Source organism: Musa acuminata, chromosome BXJ1-1 (assembly GCF_036884655.1).
Source record: "Musa acuminata AAA Group cultivar baxijiao chromosome BXJ1-1, Cavendish_Baxijiao_AAA, whole genome shotgun sequence".
Lineage (NCBI taxonomy): Eukaryota > Viridiplantae > Streptophyta > Magnoliopsida > Zingiberales > Musaceae > Musa > Musa acuminata.
Window position 1 is genome coordinate 13,409,626 of NC_088327.1, and position 10,050 is coordinate 13,419,675.

General features: G+C 38.6%; 2 protein-coding genes across 2 annotated transcripts; one reads left to right on the plus strand and one right to left on the minus strand.

The window, feature by feature from the left end:
* Positions 1-133: 133 nt before the first annotated feature.
* Positions 134-923, plus strand: LOC135674868 (ubiquitin-ribosomal protein eS31 fusion protein). Its single transcript, XM_065185121.1, has one exon. The coding sequence runs from the start codon at positions 210-212 to the stop codon at positions 681-683; it is 474 nt and encodes a 157-aa protein (XP_065041193.1). The 5' UTR covers positions 134-209; the 3' UTR covers positions 684-923.
* Positions 924-4,140: 3,217 nt separating this feature from the next.
* On the minus strand, positions 4,141-10,045 carry LOC135674877 (YTH domain-containing protein ECT4-like). The gene is made up of 8 exons (XM_065185131.1): positions 9,812-10,045; positions 9,115-9,178; positions 8,688-8,835; positions 8,519-8,592; positions 7,926-8,435; positions 7,164-7,721; positions 6,848-7,060; positions 4,141-5,569 (listed from the first exon to the last, which is right to left on the minus strand). Exons 2-8 carry the CDS (start codon positions 9,154-9,156, stop codon positions 4,517-4,519), a joined length of 2,598 nt encoding a protein of 865 aa, XP_065041203.1. The 5' UTR covers positions 9,157-9,178; positions 9,812-10,045; the 3' UTR covers positions 4,141-4,516.
* Positions 10,046-10,050: the final 5 nt, after the last annotated feature.

Below are 10,050 nucleotides of genomic sequence, written 5' to 3' on the forward strand. Positions count from 1 at the left end.
TCCCCAACACCTTATCTTTGTTTGCATATCAACGGTCACGATCAACCGAACCAACATATTACGATCCTCCCGCGTGGTAGTACACCAAAAGAACCGGTATATATATACCCTTTATTCTAACACCAAACCCTAATTTTTCTCAGCGCCGAGGGCAAGCGATAACCTTAGCGACGAAAGCGGCGGCGTCACCAGCACTTACCGCCGGGAAGATGCAGATCTTCGTGAAGACCCTCACCGGGAAGACGATCACCCTCGAGGTGGAGTCTTCGGACACCATCGACAACGTCAAGGCGAAGATCCAGGACAAGGAGGGGATCCCGCCGGACCAGCAGCGCCTCATATTTGCCGGGAAGCAGCTCGAGGACGGGCGCACCCTCGCAGACTACAACATCCAGAAGGAGTCCACCCTCCACCTCGTCCTCCGCCTTCGTGGCGGCGCCAAGAAGCGCAAGAAGAAGACCTACACGAAGCCCAAGAAGATCAAGCACAAGAAGAAGAAGGTCAAGCTCGCCGTGCTCCAGTTCTACAAGGTTGACGACGCGACCGGCAAGGTCACCAGGCTGCGGAAGGAGTGCCCCAACGCCGAGTGCGGCGCTGGCACCTTCATGGCCAACCACTTTGACCGCCATTACTGCGGCAAGTGCGGCCTCACCTACGTGTACCAGAAGGCGCAAGGTGAGTGAGCGTTAGCTCCTCTTGATCGAAGCTTATCTAAATCGACGGAAAGAAAAGATGCTTTTAGCTAGTTTAAGTTTTTCCTTATGTTTAGCTTATGTTTTGAGGACAAAATAATGAGGGCCATCGTGATTATTAAATGTTACTTTTAAGAAGTTACTATTAGTTCGACGGATGTTGATTAATTGCCAATCTTTGTTACTGGAAGAGACCTTTTTGGTTTACAGTTGATTGCTTGTTACTGATAATGCTATCTTGTTTGGAGTTGTTTAGAGCGCATTATACTCTTTTTTTTTTCATGGGATTGATTGAATGATTAATTATGTGATAATTTTTTGGATGTTGCTATAGCTTTTTCCTAACTTTAAACGAATTATAAATTTGAGCTATCAGTATGACTAATACCTATCATTTATTCTTTAGACAGTGTTTTGGTTCTTGTCATATATATACTTTTACGATGTTTGCATAATAATTACAGACTGGAAGCGAATGCATTTAGTGTTTCTTCATAAAATCATTTATTTATGTTTATGGTTAACAATGTTAAACTTTTTAGGGCGTATCTAAGGTTTAATATTTACGTCACACTGGTCTTCTCTGTCTTTCATTTGTGTCATCTCTGTATCTTCTTAATTGGGATTAACATGTTTTATCTATCAGTTATCTAACTTTCCGTGTAAACAACTTTTTGCCTAGACCCCAGAGGGAACTTTTACATGAAAGTTAGATGATGCTTCTATCTTTGTTCTCGAATAATTACTCATAACCAAAATTTATGTTTCTTTCTCTTATTTCCTCAGATTTTAACATCTTAAGTATTTATATCCCCAGAGGGAAATTTATGTTTCAATGGGGAAATACGAAGTCCAGGGTTTTGAAAATGTAGAAACAATCTTTTTGTGGATACTTCATTTGTGCCCGACTGCCTTCAAATTATAATTGTCGAATGAGTGTTATGAATAAGATCTATGGATTTTGTTTGGGGCAAGGAAGTGTGTAGGCTTGAAGTTATAGTATGGTGTTCCAATTGTTAGTTCTTTTCCCTACATATCGTTCTCTTTCTTTCATTTCTTTGTTCTCGTGTGGCGATGAGGGTCATGATTGAACTTACCATGAGAACATTTATCATGCTTCTTGTAGAAAGTTGATTAATTGATTATTTAGATGTTTTCTATAGATTTCATAAAATATCTTGTGTCCCTGATTTGTCATTAGATAATAGTGCTGCAAACCTCTAGGCCCTATATTCAGATCTATGTTCATGATGAAGCCTTTCTGAACTTGTTCATCATCTTTAATAGTGGCATTGGCAAACCGATAGGAATTAATCTGTACAAATATTTGTTTGTAAAATGTTGAAATTTGTATATCTGTAGTATCAGATTTGATCCGAGCTGTTGAGTTTTCAGACCTTAACTATTTAGCAATTGATGCTTGGTTCCCTAACACCTATGCAGTGCGGCAGGGAGGAATATGGTTCTTAGTCTGACAAAGTGTCTTGATTTGGAGCTTGTCTTAATGTACGTGAATGTAGCACACCCCTTTACACATAGTGGAAATTCCTCACCTAATATCCATGGTTGCGAGAGAAATAGTTACATCATTTACTTGAAACCAGTTACCTTCTGGATCATGGAAACGCAGCTCGAGTCTTGCCCGGTTCTCTCTCTCTCTCACCTTGATTCAATTTCTGAATGAAATTTTAATTTCTTGGAAAATTGGTATCCAGAATTCTTTGATTGCCCTCCCGGTCTTCAGCTCTGTTGCAGTAGGTCTGTACTTCCTATTGGAATAATCGCTTTGCAGTAGATTGCTGTACTTCCTATTGGAATAATCGTTTTGCAGTAGATTGCTGGTTTTTTTTTTCTATTACAAGGGAGCATATTATACCGAAGCTGTGCTTCCAAAATCCTGATAACATTTCTTCCCTTCGCCTGTTTAGATTTTTTTAGATTTGGCTGCGCTCTACCTATCAGGCCTTTCCGGTGATGAAATACGTTTTTGTTTTTGATACATCTTTGACTTGCAATGTTTTTATTTTTTTTCCCGATGCTTTTGGAACTTGTTTCAAGAGTTTTTCTTTTCATATTCCAGTTACAGGATGTTAATTTAACATTGACAGAGGCTCATGGTTTCTTGGACTTATCTTAGTATGTATGATACGTGGTTGACAGGTTGTGTTAATTAACCTAACTACACCTTTTATTTCGTGTACTTTTGGGACTTGAAACAGGAATCTCGTTGGTTACTTGCGCAGCTTGAATTTTGTGGGTTTCATTAGCAACTCCAGCATCTTAATTGTGAGCCATTGTTATTGATTCGTTTTATGATCTCGCTTTACACAGTATTTTTTTTATGCTCAGCTATCTGCCCCTGTTGAGGTTCATTTTATGTGGGAGTGTTTGCAACAAGGTATTGTGTGACCTCTGTAACCCTACGAAACTACTAACCCTCTCGGCTGGAGAGGTTCATTTCAGAAAATGCATGCTTTTAATGTTGTCGTTTACAAGTACAAGTCATAATACTCCAAAGGTTCATGTTGCACAATCAGAACAAATTTATGTTATTTATTATAATGTTGTTGGTTTTATTAGAAAAAATATGAAAATAATAAAAAATATAATTTTAATATTTTAATTATATTTTTTATGGTGATAGACGATAATATTGTTGTGGGTCATAGATAGTTGAGGTAATAGATGTCGAGCAATGAAAGGATCGCACGGAGATGTCAAGCAACGAAAGGATCGTGTGGTGTTGTAATAGAAATTGATAAAAATATATTTTTTTATTGATAAAATCAATGATATTAAAATAAATGAAATAAGAAGTTTTACTTTGATAATTATAAAATTTTAATATAAATTTTTTAAATATAAAAATCGAAATATTAAAGAGGTTAATTTATAATTAATCCGTACATCGTATTGGTACTAATTCTTAGATTCACTTGCACTGTCCAAAAATGGTAAAATGGAACAAGCAGAAAGAAAGATTGATGACACGCAAGAATGATGACCAGTTCATGAGATCCTAGATTATTCAGATAAATGGTATCCATAAAAATGAAATATCGCTACAGAAAAATGCGCGGAGAAAACCAGTTTGGTCGCATGAACAACCTTTATTTTGCTATCATAATGGACCTATAGTTGTAATATGTTAACCAAAGAGCCTTACAATTGGAATGTGAAGCTCACAGCAGCACCGTCGTAAACTTGATCGAGCATGAGAAAGTATCGGACTCGTATCAGAGTTGTTGAAACCTGAAAGCCAGTTACACGCAATAGTAGTCAGAGAGCAACCTTGACAAAACCTTTATTATACAGTGCATATATATATATATATATATAATATGATGTAGCATGAGCTAGGCATTATTTGATCATCTGAAGCTTGTTTACAGTGGCAGATCAAGTGTTTGTAACATGGACAGTTAGAATGGAGGCTATGCAGAGGAACTGAGACACTATAATTCACCCCACTATATTGGATCTGTATTCAATTGTCGATGTCATATGAAAGGAGAAAAGAGTTACAACTTTGTAAGACTGCAGAACAAGATTTCATCAACAGTTGGAAAAAGAATCCCCAACCCCTAACCATTTCACCAAAACAGCTGAGGGTAACAAAAAAAAAGCAATGAAATGCAAATGGACCCCACCACAGCAAATCAAAGCCCTGGCGGAGTTGACTGATGCTAAAAAAAAAACTCCTAGATGTTGGATCACCTTTGCATAATCAAGAGTCACACAGATTGATGAAAAGCCTCATTCACTGCCAATAAGACCACGCAAACTAAGAGCAAAATGGATGAGCATGATTATCTAAACCACTGTCATTTCTTTGGCTGCTGACTGTCAGCCTTCTTGCTCGGCTTTGGTCCTTTAGAATCAGTAGGTAAAGTCCCTACACTCATAACCATAGAAGATTCACCAAGATCCTTAACTTTGATTGGCACTGAACCAACCTTAACAAAATTGGGGGAAATGACATCTGGCTCCATGGTGCCTGGGCTTTTGGCTGCCCTAAGCTTTGGACCAAGAGAAGGTGCACCGGCTTTTGAGACAACATTAGTACCCTTGTGATCTGTGGCAGCGGAAGATTCTGAGGCAAGCTGTGTTTTTTCCTTGAACTGTTCCCCACCAGGGCCTCCCTTACCTACACCATTCACATCCTTGGCCCTGGCGGGGTTCCCATCTGATTTTGGAGGCTGACTAATTTTCCATTTTGACTGCTTTCCATCCGCTTGTGGAGGAACTTCGAGACTTGGTGGTTCTATTTCTGCTTTTGGTAGTTGATTCATCACAAGACTTGACTCTTTTCCATCAGATTTTGGAGGACGATTTGCAGGTCTTGACTTGGTATCTGCATTTGGAGGCCGAACCACTTTATTTGGTTGAACTCCATTTGCTATAGGAGGTGGGTCTTTTGTGTCAGTCAAACATTTCCCGTCTGCATTGGTAGATAAGCTAATAGCAACACTCGACTGTTTCCCATCCGTTTTCTGAGACTGACCAACTGCGACACCTGAATGTTCTCCGACTACTTTTGAAGGCCTAGAATTTGTATCATCTTGCAGTTTCTCCTTATATTTTGAAGACTGTTCTGATTCACTAATAGTCTGATGTCCGACTGCTTGGGCGATCTTTCCTGTACCGCTAGGTTGATTTCCATCTTCTCCTGAAGGCTGTCCAGCTTTGTCAGCAGGTCCACTAACAGAAACAAATGCAGATACATAAGTATTGTAGCTGCTCCCAAGATGCCTAAATTTGTCTTCAAGCATCTTCTTCTGCCGCTCTTCGTAGAACATAAAGTCATCAAGTATTGATGTCTTCAGCAGGCTAGTCTTAAAAATTTTCAGCATATCAATGCCTGCGCCGTATGGAATCTGTGAATAAGCCATATCAGTAATCTCATATGATCAATGTAATGACATATAATTAAATGAAAGAAATAGATTCTACAAGGCATACTATAAAACTGCTTAAATATTAGTCCAAGAAGAAAAAAAATCTATTGCTGAAAGAAATCTATTATGTGATACATACTCTATAACCACCTATACACTTTCTCTAGAAGGAAAAAAAATTGTACCATAATTCTACATCACATAAAGTGAAATCAAATATAATACCCTAATAGAGAATAAAAGTGCTGCGAGTATCTGGCAAAGTGTGCAATTCATTGTCGTCTAATCAATCATTGGTCAAAAAAGAACTAAGAAAAATTAAACGAAAATAAGTTAAACATTGAAAAAAGTAATATTGAACACACCAGACAGGTAGTTTTCACAAAGAAATAACATACAGAAATTTCAAATAAGCATTGAGTGCAACCAAAACTGTCACCTAACAAGGAATGAGAACTCTTCTTTCAAGGGCAAGAAGCAAGCACTATGAGTGTAATTATATCATTGCTTAACTATATATCTTTTGCAAAAGGCTATGCTTAAAATGTAAACTAAGCAAAGAGTTTATCAACAAAAAATCAAAAGTGAATAACCTGTATCATATATGAGAACATTGCCCAGAAGAAAGTACAAGAAAAGCCAAAAAAGGGAGTCCAATTGTGCATGTGCGAGTAGCATCAAAAACCATACCTGACCATAAGAAGTCCTAAACTTGGTAAAGAGGAAGAAGGCCCGTCTTACAGGACATGATTACCTCTATTCAATTTTCACTTCTACTCCACCCAAAATTATAATTGTTCAATTGTATTCTACCCGTTATAGATCATACTTCAGAAGAAAGGAAAACATTTAAGAAGCACTAAAGACACAATTGGCACATGAACATCCTTCACTTAGAGCTCCTATGCTTCTTCTGAACATGATAAACTGATTTGGAAGGTCATTTCACTTATGGATAATTATGTCATAATTCCGCTTAATGGAAACTAGTTCATGATAATGTGATAAACTTTTGATTTCACAGCAATGGGAATATAAAAAAACATAAATGATAACACAAAAATGAATTTTACAAGGAAAATACACCGCAGCAGATGCATATGCAAGTTCTTCAAATATTATAACTCATGAACACACACCCATAACTTTGATAAAATTCTACTAAAGCATCTTCCTAGCAGATACAAATCCTGAAAAAGTTTTCATGTTATATAGAATGGAAGTTACCAACCAAGAAAAACAAACTTCTTCTCGTACCTCTTGTGTGTCTCTGCTATTAGTTACAGGCTTATTTTCATTGTTCTCTAATATGATGTGTCGGAGGCTAGAATTGGGCACATCTTTGATTATGTGCCACTTCACAGGGAAGCTGCCAGACCACTTATCTTGCTGCCAAAAATTCATATCCTTGTCAAAATCAACAGGGCCAACCATCTCAGCAAGGCCACAAAACTGCCCACTTGCATTGACCTGCACATGAATTTATGTCTGATCAAAAACATGTCATCCTATAATCTGCAAAAAGGTAAAGATTAACTCAAAAGTGCAATTGTTGAAAAGACAAATCACTCACAGAAAAGAAAAGAAAGACGGGGCACTTTCTTGGCCTGCCTACAGATTTGCTTTGTGCATCTTCATAGGCCCCATCAAGTCTTCTGTTCCCATTATGAGTGCTTGACCATACATTATACTTGATACTCTTATGCACATCATCCTCGCTGTAAGATTTAATTACAAAGAACCTTGCATCTGGATAGTCAACAGGGAAATCATCCTTATTATAGTGGTCAGGGTCAATAATAATGCATCCTCCTTGACCATCACTAGCACTTTTTTGGATCGATTCAGATGACTCAAGACCTGATAAAGACAACTGATCCTTAGGCCTGTTTGTTCTTGGTCCCTTATTCTGTTCAGCTAAAACATCTGGGTTTCTGCCAGCATTAATAGCAATGCCTTGAAACTGTGGTCCTCGTCTCTGATCATCCCAACCAGTCAACCCAAGAACATTGGACCCACGATTTGTTAAGCCACTGTTGGATGGTGCAGCAACTTTTACATAATTCTGGATGGAAGGAACCCTTCCATGTGAAAACTGATATGTAGATTGCATCAGATCGGGTCCTACACCCTAGAAGATAAACACGATGATACACAAGTCATGTTTTAGAACATCCAAGCATCAAGTGATCAACAGGCAGAGCACAATTAGTAACCAGAAAAGTGAACTGAAAAGGGCTATAAACCACAAATGCACACAAAGAAATAGGTGCCACAACTAAGAAGATTAGATAGAAAATACAACATTTCAAAATGCAAACAGCATTAATTATACCTGATGCCCATGAGTGCCACTACCATACATCACAGCTTCCTGCAATGCAAACTGATTGCTTGGTGGAATGTTGATTTGTGACCCTTCAAATGGTTTGGCTGCAGCTTGATTCTTATGTGATGGGTGAGAATCATCTGACATGACGAATGGAGTCATAGAAGCTGCTAGTCGAGAAGAGGCAGCTGCACTGACAGATGCTTGTGGAGGTGTATTTTTGACACCTGCATTAACAGGTCTAGTAGCAATTGCGCCAGCACCAAGAAAGGCGGGATCAATAGTGTTATTAGTCATAAAATCTGGACTAGGTTGTACGATAACTGGAATATAAGCAGGTGAAGAAATAGGAGGCCTGTATGAAGGAATGTTCAAATACTGTTGAGCTCCTACATATGGGCCATCTAGACCTGTGACAGCACTGGGTACGTAAGGAGTACACTGGTTAAAGGGAGACTGAGCATATCCGTAGCCTGGTGTGTAATACACATAAGGAACATTTTCAGCTTGAAGACCCTGCAAGAAAAAGAAAATTTTTTACCAATGGCACTAACAAAAAAATCATTTGCTATCGTCAAATTACTTAAATTCAGATGTACCATGTAATGCATATCATGACCATCTAACCCAAAAATACTATGGTGGTCACCCCATTCACCAGGTGATTCATATCCTGGATAAATATAGTAAACAAATTAGAAATAGCACACCTAAAGTTCTTTAATTGCCTTATATTTACGCATGTAAAACCAGCAAACTGAAACTTACCTGTACAAAGATAACCATAACTGTCGGCAGCAGAATAGCTCAGTCCTTGGTCAAAAATATATTCTGGTGGCAGTTGGTTACCCATAAGCTCAATCCCAACCGGAGGAGGAACGATAGCCATATTTGGTATAGACCCAACACCAGACATCTGAAATTAAAATGAGAGAATAAGTCCTCGTTTGAAATGAAATCCACATAAACTATAAGTGTTGTACCATTATGATCTCCATAGCATAAGAATTAGATCTTATAAATGCCACCTCAAAAGAACCGCTCACAGACAATGACAACAGTGTAATCACACATGAAATTGCCTAGTGTAAGCCACAACTTCAATGGGCAGGAAAAATGCAATGTTTGATCATCCAATTTGATGCAAGTGTGACAGGATAAACAACAAATGCTAGTTATCAAACCACAAGAATACCATGTATGTCTCTGCAGTTCCAGGTTCAGAACCAGTACGCATCTTCTCTCCAGAACAGCCACCCCTGCAAAGAGCAAAATAGGAAAAAAAATGAATGAAAATACATCCATCAATGGTACCAAGTGTGTCAAAATACCCCAAGATCAAGTACACTACACTAATACACTTAAGAATGGGCACCAAAATGCCAAGATGCAATGTGAAAATCCTATTATATATCATAAATTAACCACGTAAGGTATCGTATGTCCAATCGTGAACAATTTTGGGTGCTAGAGAAGGCCCCATCTGATCCAGATGAATGAAGCACGACAACAGGAGAGATCAATCGGTCAATAGGAGGTGCACGAAGATACAAGAAATTCAAAAAAAAGGAAAGAAAGACATTTTGACTTCGAAATGATATTGGCATGTTAATTTCACCAGACGCAGTCTCCCATTAACCAAGACATAAACTTAACAGGTAAAAAATTGAGCCAATTAAACGCACACAAGCAACTTAAAACAAGTTCTAGAGCGATTCCTATCATAGCGTAACAGAGGAAAAAAATCTATCAAAGTTGGTAAAGAACTAGAAAACCCTACAAAATCTTACAAAGAAGTCCAAGAACTCCCATCGAGACAGGCCTAATAAGATCAAAGCTAGGACTTGAAGATTACCACAGACTAGGAAGAAGAGGAAAAGAAGGGGGCTTACAAGAGACGGAAATGGAAACCAATCTCAAGCCATCCGAGACCGGGCGAGCACCGGAAGAGGGAGGAGGAGAGGGGCGACAAGCGAAGAGAGGAATTTTTCGACAAGCGCAGCGATCGCCGGCACCATAATTCGGTCCAATTCTCGTGCAGAGAAGCGCCTCGCAGAAACCCTAACCCTAGCGAGAGGGCTCCCAACAAAGCTAAATAACAAGCAGCGTTACGAGAGAGAGAACGAGGACG

Excerpts from the sequence above, each read along its gene's own strand:
- LOC135674868 (XM_065185121.1), top strand. The coding sequence starts at position 210 with ATGCAGATCTTCGTGAAGACCCTCACCGGGAAGACGATCACCCTCGAG.
- LOC135674877 (XM_065185131.1), bottom strand. The coding sequence starts at position 9,156 with ATGCGTACTGGTTCTGAACCTGGAACTGCAGAGACATACATG. Across the intron at positions 8,436-8,518 it reads GTCATGATATGCATTACATG|GGTCTTCAAGCTGAAAATGT; the intron begins GTACATCTGAAT and ends TTTTTCTTGCAG. Across the intron at positions 7,061-7,163 it reads CCGTCTTTCTTTTCTTTTCT|GTCAATGCAAGTGGGCAGTT; the intron begins GTGAGTGATTTG and ends ATTCATGTGCAG.